Here is a 15,474-nt window from a genome sequence, read left to right as displayed (position 1 = left end):
GTGGCAGTGTCCATACACGCGTCATAGAACTCGGTGAGTTTAGGCAGCTTGGCGTCCACCAACTTTTCGACCAGCTTGTACGCCGCAGCCTCGATCACGGCGTACGTGGCATCGGTAGTACTTTGGTTGGCGTGGAGGGGGGTGTTCGTGTACCACGTCCCGCACGAATAGGAAAAGAAGTCGGTGCATGGGTCCACGGTTTGATCCATGAGGCTGGTCAGCTCTATCGGAAACTCGGAGATAGTGCCGAAAGCAGACGCGACACCGACGGACAAGACAGCAACAATGATCTTGACCATGGCTAGTATATTGAAGAATGACCAAGCGACCAAACAAGCTCGCGAATGATGGGGCTACCGCTACTGTATCCATCGCAATTTGGGATACCAAGGAGACATGTGGTGGATAAAATGCATGCACTTTTTAATGGCCCTTTCCATATGTATTAGACCTCTTGGTCATAGATTAACGTTACAGTTATGTACAGTACTACTGTACTAACGTTAACGTTAGAAGTAGAATTTTAACCAGTGAAAAGGACCTCTTGATTGGGCCTATTGTAACGTTTCCTTGAATTTTACGCATATGTAGCACCAGCTGCTGAATCACATTCTATTAGTACCGGTACAGGATGGAGGCACAGCAGCACATGGCAACGTCTTGCCCAAGGAGATACCATACGGTACATGCACGTACAGTACTAGTATTTTGCTTAGGATATTCCAGACAGCACTACAGGTAATTGAAGTCACTCTTGATCGTGCCAGTGTACTGCGATACACTATACTGTTGTCTTTAGTACAAGAACAATAGGGGGAGTCAATATAGGAATTTTCTGCTTTTAGTTGATTTTGAAACTCAAATAAATATTCTTTTGTATTTTTATTCCCTTGCTCGAAAAATAACTGAGTAGTCCAATGTTCGTGGCAAGGTGCACAAAGTGCCGTAAAATTCAGTATCATTTCCTCGAATAGCCGCAAGGGTTTGCCGAAGTGGGTTATGGGTGGGCCGCATTGTTGGAATATAGGGTACCGTCATGAATAACTCCCTCTTCGTGGGTTTAGCTGCCAAAACAGTGTCAAGTGCAACGTTGAATTAGGTTGCCGAATGGATGCAGCACATGTCCACGGCTTCCGCAACCGGTAGAGCAAGCCTAAGAACATCTCCACCGCATCCCCAAATATTTTCCCCATAACGTTAACCCAGAACGTCGATTGTATCGTTACTTCAGGTTGCAGTACGGATATTTTTGGGATTATCCGGGTGATTCTGTCCCCATTTGCTTCGGATATCCCAATAATTTGCACTTTTTGGGATGTCCGAGGCAAATGGGGACAAAATCACCCGGATAAGTCCCCAAATTCTGCTTAGTATCCGTAACTACGAGGTACAACTGTAGTAATAATTTTTAGGGATGGCGAGTTGGGATGCGGTGGAGATGCTCTAAGCGATGTAGTCGTTGTTGATGTGCCAGATAATGCATGGGAGTATCAACTAGGTCGCCTTGCACTTTCATCGACGTACTGTAAGCATGTATGTCCTACTAGTATGTAATTTAGAATCATTCGACCCGGCAAACCGAGCTACAGTAGCGTATTGTAGCCTAAAACGAGATAAATAGAAAAATACTAACGTATTAGAGCCTTTTTAGAGTCTAAAACTTCTGTCAATAATCTACAACTTCTGGTAAGAATATACGTTCAACTGTCACCCTGCAGCCAAAAACCAAAAACGTTAAATACCGATTTCATGCGTTTTATCACTGCAGTAGCAGGTTAAAGGTCCCATCTACCTCCGGATATTACATACGGATAAGAGCCACATACAAAAATAAAGATACTAGTACATCTCAGCGGCCACCCGTATGGCCAAATATCCATGCCCCCATGTAAAATACCACTAGGTTAAATATCTATTTCTGGACCAATTCATCACCAAATTTGAATCTGAGACGTTGAATTTCTTCACCACATTGAGATCTGTCGATTCTACGTCTCAATTTGCTGAAATTTTGAGTAATGAATACGAAATAGAAGTCAGAAAATTTTGTGAAAAGTTGGTAGTTTATGTTTATAGGTGACGAGTATCATATACATATCATATCAGGATCAGTTTGAACCAACCTGTTACGATAATCCAAACTCAATTAACCAACATGTTACGCCACTTACGTACAGGGAACGAGGGAATGCATCTCTGAGATCATCTTGTGGACGTGAAATGTCCTATTTTAACGGACGGGTGTCATTAGTATTATTATAGTATTACTAGAGTAGTAAAAAAGTGATGTGCCTCACGGACTCGAGCCCGTACCTTTGACTGGACAGTCCAACACACTACAAATGAGATCCGTTGTCGCATTGACTCTTACTGTTAATGTTAAAACCAGGCAAAAGACCCCCATTCACTGTGTCTAAAGTTTTTTAAATCCGGTTCACAGTCAATATACAGCACCAAAAACTTAGTACTGACACGAATAAGTCACCAACTCTCATTTCACACCAGCTATTTCCCAAAAATCTGCCAAATAACACCCTGCGCATAAAAACCTAATCCAGAAAAATGGAGGAGTCGTCGTGAGTTCGATAAACGCTGTCGTTGGAGAAATTCCTCCGAGACGATCGGACGGATGTTGGTTGTTGTTTTTTTGTTGTTGTTGGTGTATTATAGTTTATATAGACAAAACTATATGAGGTGGTTGTACGCCTTAGCCCGGGTTATGGAGGAGATCGAAGTCCAGGTAGTCGTAGTAGATCGCGGCGTCGCTCGGAGGGAGGGGGTCCCTGTCTGTAGTTGTATTGTAGTCGCGGCGGTCATCAGGGGCTTGTTTGGAAAGCAAGTCGGCAGCCTGGTTGAAATCGCGCGGGCGATGTGTAAATCTACAGAAGAGGCGGGATGCGAGGGAGCGTGCTTGAAGGTAGGAGGCACGGAGCCCCGGATGGCGAACGCGGTGGAGGCCGCGCATCTGGTTCAGAACGAGTTGACTATCGCCGCAAACCTCAACGTGGGTGAGGCGCATAGATACCGCGAGTGTCAGGGCCCGGATGAGCCCATCATATTCAGCGATATTGTTGGTGGTCGTGGTGGGGATGTAGTGAGCATCGTATTCACTCAATAGGGGTTCATGTATGGGCATGGCGATGGCGCCAGATCCTCCACAAGCTGTGTCCGATCTGGAAGCACCATCAAACAGGAGGAGACCCACGCGTGGTGATGTGGGAGGCGGGGTAAGGTGTCCTGCCGTCGCTCGCCGGCACTGCTGCACAAGGGCGGTGAACGCTTCGGCGCGGAGCTGATGGCAGCGGCGGGTGTGGTATGTTGCGAGAGCTTGGAAGTGAACCATGGCCAGGCTGGGGAGCAAGGCCGGCAATGTAGGAGGGTCGAGAGGGTTAGCATGGATGGCGTTGCAGCGGTCCGTCCATAGGAGGCGCAGCCTGAGGGATCTGAGCTGTAGCCACCCCTGGTGGCAGACATTGTCGTATGCAGTTCCGTGGGTAGTCCACCGAGGGGCCTGTAGCATCCATGGGGCTGGACGAGGTTGTTCATTGGTGATGAGGGTGGCGATGTGGTCGGACGGCCTAGCCGCTGTTGCCCCGTACCATATAGTGAAGAGAGTTTTCCATAGTTGCTGTGCCCTGGGGCACCACCAGAACGTGTGGCTAGGGGCATCGGGAGCCTCGCAGAAGGGGCATCGGGGCGCCGCCGCCGATTGTTTGAAGCGAAAAGCTTGGAAATGCCAACGGTATTGGAACCATTGAAGGCTTCCAGGGAGGTGCACCTCATGCCATGTCTTTGTTCACGCGTCGGGGTTGTATGGTATTTCGAGTGCGGCACATAGAGCTGCCCGTCGCTGAGCGTACTTGTCGGCGATGTTGGGGAGGGGCTGGAGGTGGCCGCCGATGATGGTACACAGGCGTTTGACAAAGGGGGGTGGGCGCCGGAGGTTTACTCGAGGTGGGGGCGTAGGGAACCATACGCGGCTGTGGGGATCTTGGAGCGGAGCCGGTGCCTGGAGGCCGAGGCCGACGCTGAGCATGAAAAACCACGGAAGGTTGCGCTGTGTCTTGGATGGTAGCGTGGTGGCGGGGCACAAACGACCACCGGGTAGTCGTCGTGGTAGAGCCAAAGGCGTCCGCGAAGGTGTCATAGGGAGCTTCTTTAAGTGGGCGGGCCCGATGGTCGCGGACCCAGTCGTTGTGGTGACTTGGTTGTGCTAGAGCATCTGGCGCCAGGCAGGGGTTGTCGCACAGTTGAGGGAGGTCTGAAGGTTGGTGGCTGCCGTGACGAGGTCGGGTGGCATGTGACAGGTACATCGACCGGTGCTATCCCATGGGTAAGTACACGCTGTTCTAGCCGCGAGGAGAAATGCCTGAGTGGCGTCTTGACCTATCTGCGATCGCTTCATGGCGATGGTTAGAGCCTTGCTGGCTAGAGTTTGGCCGTATTTCATTGAGTTGTCGTAGAGTGCACATCGTGCAGACGTCGTCGCAGGGTGGAGAGTGTATCGGGTGCCATGGGGAAGGCGTAAGGCCGTTAGGGCAATGCCCCGGGCCCAGTGTCCTGGTTGGGCGCCATAGTGAACGAAACTGCGCAGTGCCTGTTGGCGCGCCACGTGGCGGAGGTCGGGCAGGGCCCATCCATCGTCTCGACGTGGCCGCTGGAGTATGGCTCTGGGAATATGCGACGGGAGGTGACCGGGTCTAGCGACGGTGGTTCCCCACCACCAGAATCGATATACAAGTAGCTCGAATTTTCGAATCCACGGGTCTGGGGGAGGAATATACGTGGCCAGAAAAGCGAATTTTGATTGTACGATCGCCTGCAATAGGCGTGCGCGGGCAGGTAGGGAGGTCGTCTTGGAACTGGCGACTCGGAGGCGCTGGACCGTTGATTCGTAGCAGTGTGCCCAGTTTGAGTCGGCGAGTTGTCCGAGGCCCACTTGCAGACCCAGGTACCGTCGGCGGGCCCCGCCCCCGATGAAAGGGATGTCATGTATCCGGGTTGGATGGTGTGCCGTGCTTCGCTGAAGCTGCGGGGCAGTGGGTGCCCCAGCAGGAGCCCATTGAAGAGGGCTAAGAGACATGGTGTTAGAGCGACGTGGAACTCGGGGAAGAAGCCGTTGGGTATGCCATCGGGGCCGGGGGCTTTTGAGCATTCCATGCGCGCTAGTGCCGCTGAAAGCTCGCGTTCGGAGACGGGAGCCATCAAGTGGTCGAGATGGGCGTGTGCGAGGCGGTTTGCCACTGTGTTTAGGAGGTCCGAGTGTGTGGTGGTGGTCAAGGCGTGGCCATCTGTCGGGGAGGTGTACGAACTAGACATGATATCCCTCCACCCGTTGGCCATGTTGTCGGCTGAGGTGGTCGGGGGGTACCCTGTCGGGGGAGAGATATCTGGTAGCGAGCGGAAGCGCTGAAAGAAACGCCGGGATGGCGTGTCTCCGAAACGCAGGGCCCGTCCGTGTTGGTATTCCGATAGATCGGTCAAGTGGTGTGCGGCCGCCTCAATGACGGTGATGCGTACGACTGGGTCGTCCAGTCGGCTGATCGGGGGTTTGGGGGGGTGTTCCGCCGCTTGTAGGTGCCCGAGGGCGTCTTGGAGACCGGTAATAAACTTGTCCCATGCCACCCCAATAAAAGCCGGCGGGGCGTGGGCGGGCGCATGGCGGGCGATGTGTGCGAGAATTTGATTGGTTAGAGTCTGGGGGTGAGTCGATCGGATGGGGTACAGGCGTACCCGGTCTGCGCCGTGAGTCAGTGTTGTGCCAATGTGCAAGCACACTGCGTTGTGGTCGCTGAGTTGGCCCGGTGTGTGGGTCGTGACGGACTTGACCGATGCTGTGAGAGACGCAGAGACATTGATATGGTCTATGCGAGAGGTTGAGTTGGACTGGGGGCGGATGCATGTGGCCGAGTGTTGGAGGAAACTACGGGCGTCTTCGGTGGTCCGTGGTGTCCGGCGTGTGTGCCAGATACCGTCGCATAATTGGAGTCTGGTAAGACAGAGTTCCATGGCGTCGCATTCGGAGCCGAGCGGTCGTGCGGGGTTGGTGAGGTGGCGATCCCACCGAGGATGGGATACGCAGTTGAAGTCTCCTCCTACTAACAGTGGTGTGGCAGGTGGGGTTAGCGATGTGAGGCGGCGGAAAAACTCTTGTCGGTCTCGCGTGGATGTGCTGGGGGCGTATACCGAAGCCACCGTGAGCGAGGCGGATTTGGATGTAGCGGCCGGGGATGGAGCTTGCTCTATCCTCCGTGAATGCCAGGCGGGAGAACGGGTTGAGGAGGATGGCGACTCCGTGGGTGCTGTCTTCCGTGACCGTCCAGTATGCGATGGGGTGGGGGTAGAGGTGAGCCCCCACATGCGGGTCCAAGTGGTGGTCAGTGTGGTGGCCTGGGCGAGGGACGAGACATGCGTTTCTTGGAGGCAAATGATATCGAGACGGTCATGCGTGAGGTGAGCTTTCCAGCTGGCCATCCAAGCCGAGACGGTGTCCCTCCGGAAACCAGCCACGTTTTGGGTGAGGAGCCGGAGATTGGGCTGGGTGGGGGTAGGGGTTGTTTCGCTGTGGGAATGTGATGTTGATGCAGTATGTAAGAGGGGAGGCGGTCTGTGAGCCGGATGACGGCCCTGGGGCCGCTGGCGGGGTGAATACAATGTGGATATATGCATGGGTGGGGTCGACGTCGTCTACTCCTGGTATCCGCTGGGGGAGTACCCCCATGCAAATGCATGGACCTCCATCCATGGCCGTAGTCGGGTCCACTTGCCCTGCGGTAGGAGATTGAGGATCTGAACCATGTCGCCGAGCCGGACGGTAAGTAGGAGGTCTCCTACATTAAGAAGGGGAGGAAGTTCGTCAATCTCGTATCCTTCCTTGTCGAGCAGCGCCGCCACAATCGCCGCCCACTGGAGTTGCTTTGGCGAAAGAGTAGTAAAGATGGTGTGGTCGAAGATGTCGAGGGGGATTTCAGCCCCCTGTGTTAGAGATGACCATCGGGCCTCGTCTAGGGCTTCCGCCATCGCGATGGGGAGGGTTGGCGCTTCCAAGATTGCATCCTTCCACATGTCCAGTCGGATATGGAGAGCAGGGTGGTTATGAAGGGCGCGTATTGCGTCCATCGTGGTGTATACAATGTCAAGGAGCATGTGATCACCCCAGTCTAGTACGACCTGAGACGGCATCTTACTCACGAGAGTCGCCGGATTGCGCAGGGCCCACAACATCCCCCGGGCCGCGCGTGGGAAGTCGGTGAAGAGGGGGATCACATCCGCCACGTTGGTGATCGGCACGGGAAATTTACCGCCCGGGAGGTCTTCCCCGTTGTTAGCTATCCATAAGGTTGCTGCCTTGGCATAATTGACTGGTAATTTCCGGCTTGGCTGGAGCAAGGGTTTCATAACCGGGGCTGGTGCTGATCGGGGTGGTGTCATATGAATTGGATCAAAGTGACTGCCGCCTTTGTGGGCCAGCAGGACCGTCGTTGGCGCGAAAGCGGCCATCGTGGCTTCCCATTCAGTGGACGGGATGGGCTCTTTGTAGATGTCGGTGGCTCCGTGCGTATATCCTACTCGCCATATCCACCACGTGTTTTCGTGGGATGGTTCTTGAAGGACGTAGACCGGGTGTCCCCAGACAGCAGCCGCTGCTGCTATCTCAGGGTATCCGCACCAGTCCCGCTTGGGAATCCCTTGGGCTAGGTGGGCTGCTATAAGGCGGTCGAAGAAGAGGCGGATGTAGTCTTGGACTGACTCCTGTGAAGGTGTGGACGTGTCTGCAAGTTGCTGGAGCCACCGCGACAGATAATGTCCGGTAAAAGCCTCGTGGGCTTGGACCATGTCCCTCATAGCCGTCTTGAGGTCGTGGATGGCAGATATGGTGAGTTCGTCATGGTGGGATCGCGCGGACCATCCATGCCCATGTTTGGCGCAGTGAAGGGCCAGGACACAGCATTGGCCGAGAGCGGCCACCGTGCCTTCTTGCCACGAACGTCCCCCGATGAGCGTTTGGAGCGTCCCTGAGCGGGCATAGTCAATGCGCGCTGTCTGTGGAGCAGGGGTTTCTGAGATGTCAATTGTCGGTCGCGCTGTGGCCACCGTCCGCGTTATCCCCAGGGCCATCATGGACGGGCTGGCCCGCGGGGTTTGAAGTGTCGCCAAGAGGTCGTCCGTCGTGGGGGTGTTGTGGTCGGGGTCGATGACCCCTTGTGGCGTATCGCCGTCCAGTGGGCCGTCCATGTCGACATCCGAAGGTTGGAGGTTAGTGAAGACGGTGTCTTGCGTCTGAAGCCTGGGGAGGATACGGCTCGTGGGTGGCGTAGGTGCTGCTTGTGGCCCCGGCTCCGGTTCTGGTCCATCCATATCAACGTCCAATGTTGTTGTTATTGGGGAGTCGATTGGTGCCTGTGGGGAATGGTCGCGTGGGGTTGGTTGTTCCGCGCGGGGGGAGCTGAGTTCGTCCACGATGTCCCACGTAGGGGTGGTTTCCATCTCATTCAGCCCCGTGGTCGGCGCTTGCGGTGCCGTGTCTGGTACAGCCCCGTGGGTGTCGATATCCACCTCTATTGCCGCCTCGCCCAAGTGAATGGTGCTGACAGCCGCCACTTGAGGCTCTTGAGTCGTTGGAAGGTTGGGGTTTGGGGTAAGCTGAGGGAAGCGTGCAGTGGTAGGGTCGTATGAGTCCGCCGCTGGTGGTTCGTGGGCCCATAATACTGCCGCTGCCGTCGCACCGTTCGTGGGCGGGGCTAGGTGGTCGGCAGCCTTTTCGCGCGTGGGTGGGTCCGTGGTGGTGGTGGTGTGCGTCGGAGAACGAGCCGCGTGTGGGTGGTACCAGTTGGGTGTAGCCGGCTCCGCGCTGGCCAAGAACTACGCGGAAAACGCGCGTTTGTTGGGAGGAGAGAAGGGCTTCGGTGCGACCGTGACTGGTGTGGACGACGGCACTAACGAGTTGAAGTGCGTGACACTATCCAATACGGTCGTGGTGGACGGCAAGCCGCTGACCTTGTCGTCGGCGCCCCCCGCCCCCTCCACCAGTGCCGCATCCTGCACCACCGCTGCTCCCACCACCACCGCGGCTCCCAACACAACTGCCGTGCCGTCAGGGGCTTGCCGTTAACGTTGTCGTCCGTGTCCCCCGTCCCCTCCACCGCAGCGCCTGATGCTACTACTGTTGCCACCCCAACCACGACCGCGCAGTCTTCTGTGAGTCCTTTGTCGATGTCAGGAGTCAGTGTCATCGTTGGTGTGACGACGGCCGCGTTTACTCTCTAAGCGTGTCTAGCAGGCGAATAGGGATGTATCTGACTTGGAATACCATATACTAGCAATGTATAATGAATGTTTCAGCTACGTTGTACATTGCATTCGTACCAGCTATGTTGTGTGGAAAGAAGGAATATCCCCACTCGTGGCGCTAAACTCCAAAACTGTATTTTTTCAGTCAGATTTTAGGGGGGTGAGAATCGGGGAGAAGTTTTGTGCCACTTGTGTCCTCCATAGGAGGAAAGTGGGGCGTGAGATCATCTCCGTGTTCATGGGTATGCCCCAGCATGTTGTGGGCAGAGTGATGACTCGAGCCGTTTGGAGTGGTTTCTTGGGGCACTTTTCCGCTTGATGATCCAGGTCTGCTCACCCGAGGCACGGCATATTACCGTAGTCTTGGAAATGATATAGTTGGATTGTGGTCGGGCCGATCACAATGCGGGATTTGCCTTCCAGGGTGTGTGGCACGGTGTCCGTACTGGTCACGACCAGATAGCTGTTGGCGTCCAGTTCGCCGCTACCCATATGTTGGGCCACTTCCGTGCTCGTTACCTCTACTTCAAGGTGTTGAAGCAGGTGCATTATTTGGGTCGCTTTGATATGTGCGGGGATATTGAGCAGGCGGAAACTGTATGCCGTGCATTTCTGTGTTTCCTCGGTGTCGAGGCTGGATGGCAAGTCTTCCGGGCGGCGGTAATGGCGCAACCAGGTGGCATGGCCCAAGAACGATACATGCCGGTCCCTCCAAAGGGAGGCCTTATGTTTCGAGTTGAATTGAATGATCAATTTCCGTCCGTGGGGGTGAATGTAGCATGAGTGCATGTCGCGGCGTATCGCATTGCAGTCTTTGGCTGCGTCGTGGTTTGCGCTGGCATGCATGGGGAAGAACAGACGTCCCAGAGATACGCTTGTCATCTCCGCCGGTAGGCGGGCCAGGGCTTTGATGGGGACTTGGAGGAAGCCGAATTGTTGGCGCATTTGGTCGCTGAACAGTGCGATTTCTAACGGCGACAGGATTTGTTTCAGAAACTTTGGAGAGTTGTCGAGTGGTAGCCGCCCCGCTAGGATGGCATTCAAGATGTCTAATTCCCGCACTGTAGGGGGGCGTTTGGACTCGGTCCATGCTGGACAGGGAGCTTTGCATTCCGCATGCGCGGCCCTGTCTGCTTCCATCGTGGGGGTATCACGGTGTTTAGTGGCTGGGTTGCGGCGTCCTGACGACTTGACTGTGTCTGCGAAGGAAGGCCCTTTGGCAGAGTATCTTGTCGCTGGTGATGGTCGTGTTGGATCGGTGGTATTGGGTGGTGGTGGTTGTGTCTCGGTCTTTGGATCGTCTGGGCTGGTAACGTCCATGTGTTCACTTGGGTCGTCCGGTGGTGGTGTGGCCACCCCATGGGCGCCACCACTGATGTTCTTGGGGGGTGGTTTCGAGGAGAACCTCGTGACCGTCACCAGGTGTTCGCGCTTGGGAAGAGCAGTACGTTTTCGGCCGGCCTCGATGGAGCCCTGTCGCGAGTGTTTGGGGTAGGTAAACGGTCGTTCGGGTGGAACGGCCGTCGGGGTCTCGTCCAGTGGACGAGGTGTCACCTGCTCGGGTGGCAGGCCTCCGCCATTCGTTTCGGTAGTCATAATGCTGCCGGATAATATCCGGATGCTGGCTATCGATCAAATTCGGGAAAAATCGGACGGATGTTGGTTCAAGGCCGATAGGACCAGTTTTACCTCATAGGCCACTCCGTGGGTCGTAGGCGCATCTCGCTGCACAATGGCTTCAGCATCCGCATGATGACTCAGCACCTCAACTGTCCCATTCACCTACTGAGTATGGGCAGTGAGGCGTGACAAAAGGGTGATGGACCTCAAACATCCGGTCATGGTTTTGATCACTTCGTTCTTGATGTGGGGGCTGCACTCAGATACCCAAGGTCTTCACAGCACAGAACAGACCGAACCACTCCATTTCTCGGTACACTGAGAGTGTATTGACTGTGATGCCCAAATTACACCGAAGTGATTCTTTGGTTGATGGGCACAAAACCTGATTGATAATGAAGTCACTTTTGGATTTGTCATCAAAGTCTACTGTCACGACCATGGTAGCTGATTGTGCAAGCCGGCGCAGACAACATTGCTGGCGATGCGCCTAATCCCGGGGATGAACATTACACTTCGAAGGATGTATCTCACTAGGGCGGAGGGGTGATAGGGCTGGAGTAGCCGCTACGAATATGATTTTGATTGTTTGCATTTTGCTTGTTGGGGTGACAGGACGCTTGTAGGGCATGTGCTAGTGTAACCGCGTCGAATACATCTATGCATTTGGTTGTTTGATTTTTCTACTTAACGGTATTGAAGTTGTTTTGAGTAAGCAGAGATTTTTGCGCGAAGAGCCATTCCTAATCCCTGCCGGCACACTCTGAAGCGCAGCGGCGTGTTGATGAACGTTTTGGATTTTTATTACTTCCAAGTAACGTGATTACATTGAGTATGTGTATCTATTCCGACAAAACACATTTCTTGGTCGGGTTCATAGGCGAGTCCACAGGGCAGTTGAACGCCTTGGCAAGCACAACTATTGGCCGTACCTGATCCAAAACATCTTTTCGCCTGTTTCCTTGGTGTAGTTGGTGGCATCGGCCACAGTGCGCACGTAGTCTTGGTACGCCCGGTATGCAGTGTTGAGGCCCCCATTGTCGACGATAGTTTTGACCAAGGTCAAATTGCCGTCCAACTTGCCAATGCATCCGTTAACTCGCTCTTGATGTTGTGGTTCCCGGGCAGCAACGACAGTAGAACACAGTTGAGGATATAGGCACTTGATTTGCTAGTGGTGAATTCCAAACTGACTGCTACCAGCAGCCAAATGTGCAGAGGGGTAGGATAACCAACAATCCAAGCCCCAATCACATAGGCCCAAATCTAGAACCTTTCTAGACTAGACCAGGAAGCCTAGTTTCGGTCGAGTCAGAACCCTCCCCTGTCACTAAGTGCCGCGTAGTTAAGTAACAGTTATGCTGCGAACGTTTGGCTTACTATGACGGAGCAGTCACTTTATTTCCTTAATGTATTTGGCGAGCAATTAAAACGCCTTGCCGAATTTACTAACTACACCAGGCACTTCAACTACGCCAATATGACAAGGTGATAACTATAAACACCTTGGAACAACATTGCAGAGCCTCGGACTGGTTTGTCGTACTTACCGGTATGACTTCACAGGGCAACAACTAACCTTGGGAGCCTTTTATGTCGCTGCTCAATAGGAGACCAGTCGCTTCGTAAGAGAAAGGTTCCACGGTTCCATTATCTGCACACTCATACCTCTGTGGTTTATATTTCCCGGATAATTCACCGTACATACGGATAATTATCCGTTTGTATCAGTTTGTTATGCCGACAGTTGAAAAGACTCTCCCCGCAATGGGCACCAGGGGAGGAAAATTGTAAAATGAAAAACTAAATTTGCTTGCCTCTCTGCGCCCATACTATGAAGGGAAAATACCAGGCCAGGAACTTGCCTTTACTTCGGTGTGAGTTCCATACTATGCAGGGAAAATACTAGGTCTGGAACTTCACTCTATTTTGGTGTGAGTTTAACCCAGCTGCGCCCATATTTTGCAGGGAAAATACTTGGCCTGGAACTTGCCTCAATTTCGGTATGAGTTTAACCCTGCTGCGCCCATATTATGCAAGGAAAATACTTGGCCTGGAACTTGTCTTTACTTCGGTGTGAATTTGACCCAGCTGCTGATGATTGCCACGTGGTACGGTTGAGTTCTGAATAATATTAAGAAAAATCAGCTGTATTATCCTAAGTAGGATGAATTGACCCTATTTTGATCACTATTATGCGTAATATATGCAATTTTACGTCTCGAAAAAGGAGCACAACTCTATATGTCACTTTTGTATTTTTTCATTTATTTATACTTTTCCATGATTTATTATTTGTTTAGCTTGAAAAATAGTTTTTGTTATTTTTAATCTATATATCGTTCGTCTGCTTTCGCTTGACGATCTTGTTGTTCAATGCGCCAGCGGTACTCGCACTCCAAATGCATGTCTTCGCGGTTTTGTTGTTCGATGCGCCACTCATATTCATACTCTAAACGCCATTCGTCGCGGTGTGCAGCTTTCTCGTCCATCATAAAATACCGGGGAGGGAAAATAGCTCAGTGGTACAGGTAGAGCATCGGTTTTATAACTCAAAGGTCGTGGGTTCGATCCCCAGAGTCCCCGGATTATTTCCGCAAGGATTTATCCCTCCCTCCCTGGGGAATCCGGATAACAAGGGCTGTGTTCGAAGCACGAGGTATGAAGCGTTGAGCGAAGTAAAGACCGAAGATTACCCACCGCCCCTGGTCGAGCAGGCGCGTTCGTTACAATTGGCGAAGAGGTTCCACAACATGTGGTTCTAGTATCGGCCCTCGCGGAGGAATGTCTTAAAATAATGATAATCCAAACTCAATTAATCGAGACCACATGTTGTTGTACCGCTTCGCCAATTGTAACGCGCCTGCTCGACCAGGTGCGGTGTGTAAACTTCGCTGTGTACTTTGCACAACGCTTCATACCTCGTGCTTCGAACGCAGCCCTTGTTATCCGGATTCTCCAGGGAGGGACGGATAAATCCTTGCGGAAATAATCCGGGGAAGCCGGGGATCGAACCCACGACCTTTGAGCTAAGAAACCGATACTCCCTCCCCATGAGGTTCTAGTATCGGCCCTCGCGGAGGAATGTCTTAAACAAATGATAATCCAAACTCAATTAATCAATATAGAAAGAGCCATTCGTGCATGAATTCAAATACCAGATGTCTCATTCGTATCAACATAGAAAGGGTCATTCATGCATGAATTCAAATGTCTCCTTCGTATCCCAAATTACGATGGATAGCCCATCATTCAAGACTTTGTTTGGTCGCTTGGTCATTCTTCAATATGCCAGCGATGGTCAAGATTATCGTGTCCGCTACGGCTGCCTTGTCCGCCGGTGTCGCGTCTGCTTTCGGCAACATCTCCAAGTTTCCGACAGAGCTGACCAGCCTCATGGATCAAACCGTGGACCCATGCACCGACTTCTTTTCCTATTCGTGCGGGACGTGGTACACGAACACCCCCCTCCACGCCAACCAAAGTACTACCGATGCCACGTACACCGTGATCGAGGCTGCGGCGTACAAGCTGGTCGAAAAGTTGGTGGACGCCAAGCTGCCTAAACTCACCGAGTTCTATGACGCGTGTATGGACACTGCCACAATAGATACCTTGGGCTTCGCTCCCATCGAAGATTACCTCAAGGCAATCCGCAGCGCCAACACGACTGTCGAAGCCATCTTTCGTGGCGTGGCCATCTCCAGGGCCATTGGCGTGCAGCTGTTCGTGAAGCTGTCGGTCTTGGCTGACACCGTCGACGTCACCCGCAATGTCTTGTATGCCGATCTCTCGGGATTCCCTTTTGGCCGTCACAAACCATTGTGGTCCACGGTTGAACAGCCGTACCGCGAATACATTGCCACGATCTTCACGCTGACCAGTCACGCAAAGGCGGAGGTGGAGGCGGCCACCGAGGTCGTGATTACGTTTGTACGCCACGTATATCTGTCCTACCCTCAGCATCAAGCGGCCGTGACGCCCCGCCGGTTGCCGCTCAGTGCCGCCCACGCATTGTACCCATTGGGGATAGGTCTCCGATTGGAAGGGCTTGGGTTCGACATCCTCGAAGGTACAGCACGACCACGGTCATTGTGAAGAACTTCAATTCCTTGGGCTTCGTAGAAAGTGTGCTCCGCCGCTTGTGTAGCACTGCGGGAGGAAGCGTGTGTAGTTGAGGGCAAAATGCACAATGAATTAACTGAAGATCTACAAAGATCTACTTAATCCTCATCACTATGAAATCTTCTTAGTCTACTTCACTACTTCTACACTAATATGCACTTTTGTATACAATGGATGCGGGGTGCGGTTGAGACATTGGGGAAGTTCACTTGGCTAGCGATTCTAAGCCATACTTGCCCTTGAGAAACGTTCCCAGGCAAGCATGAGCTAGTGTGCGTTATGAGCCAGGTATTTAGGAGCTGGGTGCGGGCAAGGTGGTGGCAAGCCGTTAACCCACTTGTCACATCGCTATATTCTCCCCCTGACGTCTTGCTACACCTTGAAACGCCTTGACTCCAAGTCTTGGACGAGTTGCTTGAAGTGCACAACATGCTTGAT

At 53.0% G+C, this 15,474-nt stretch overlaps 5 protein-coding genes and 1 pseudogene across 6 annotated transcripts; 2 read left to right on the top strand and 4 right to left on the bottom strand.

Annotated features, from left to right (window-relative positions):
- Positions 1-16: 16 nt before the first annotated feature.
- On the bottom strand, positions 17-299 carry H257_18628 (hypothetical protein; the record flags this gene model as incomplete). Its single annotated transcript, XM_009847722.1, has 1 exon — positions 17-299. A coding segment is annotated over one exon (282 nt), but the record flags the coding sequence as incomplete, so codon positions are not given.
- Positions 300-2,707: 2,408 nt separating this feature from the next.
- H257_18627 (hypothetical protein) lies at positions 2,708-3,520 on the bottom strand (the record flags this gene model as incomplete). The annotated part of the gene is made up of 1 exon (XM_009847721.1): positions 2,708-3,520. The coding sequence occupies one exon, from the start codon at positions 3,518-3,520 to the stop codon at positions 2,708-2,710; it is 813 nt and encodes a 270-aa protein (XP_009846023.1).
- A 276-nt stretch (positions 3,521-3,796) lies between these two features.
- H257_18626 (hypothetical protein) lies at positions 3,797-4,036 on the bottom strand (the record flags this gene model as incomplete). The annotated part of the gene is made up of 1 exon (XM_009847720.1): positions 3,797-4,036. One exon carries the CDS (start codon positions 4,034-4,036, stop codon positions 3,797-3,799), a length of 240 nt encoding a protein of 79 aa, XP_009846022.1.
- A 2,651-nt stretch (positions 4,037-6,687) lies between these two features.
- Positions 6,688-10,887, bottom strand: H257_18625 (hypothetical protein; the record flags this gene model as incomplete). Its single annotated transcript, XM_009847719.1, has 3 exons — positions 6,688-8,862; positions 8,914-9,101; positions 9,648-10,887. 3 exons carry the CDS (start codon positions 10,885-10,887, stop codon positions 6,688-6,690), a joined length of 3,603 nt encoding a protein of 1,200 aa, XP_009846021.1.
- A 2,532-nt stretch (positions 10,888-13,419) lies between these two features.
- On the top strand, positions 13,420-13,497 carry H257_18624 (annotated as a pseudogene). The gene has a single exon. The product of its transcript is annotated as a tRNA-OTHER (tRNA).
- Positions 13,498-14,199: 702 nt separating this feature from the next.
- Positions 14,200-14,983, top strand: H257_18623 (hypothetical protein; the record flags this gene model as incomplete). The annotated part of the gene is made up of 1 exon (XM_009847718.1): positions 14,200-14,983. A coding segment is annotated over one exon (783 nt), but the record flags the coding sequence as incomplete, so codon positions are not given.
- Between the last annotated feature and the right edge of the window lie 491 nt (positions 14,984-15,474).

Source organism: Aphanomyces astaci (genome assembly GCF_000520075.1).
Source record: "Aphanomyces astaci strain APO3 unplaced genomic scaffold supercont1.188, whole genome shotgun sequence".
Lineage (NCBI taxonomy): Eukaryota > Oomycota > Saprolegniomycetes > Saprolegniales > Verrucalvaceae > Aphanomyces > Aphanomyces astaci.
The sequence above is the reverse complement of the archived record's forward strand: the minus strand, read 5'-3'. Positions and strand labels throughout refer to the sequence as shown.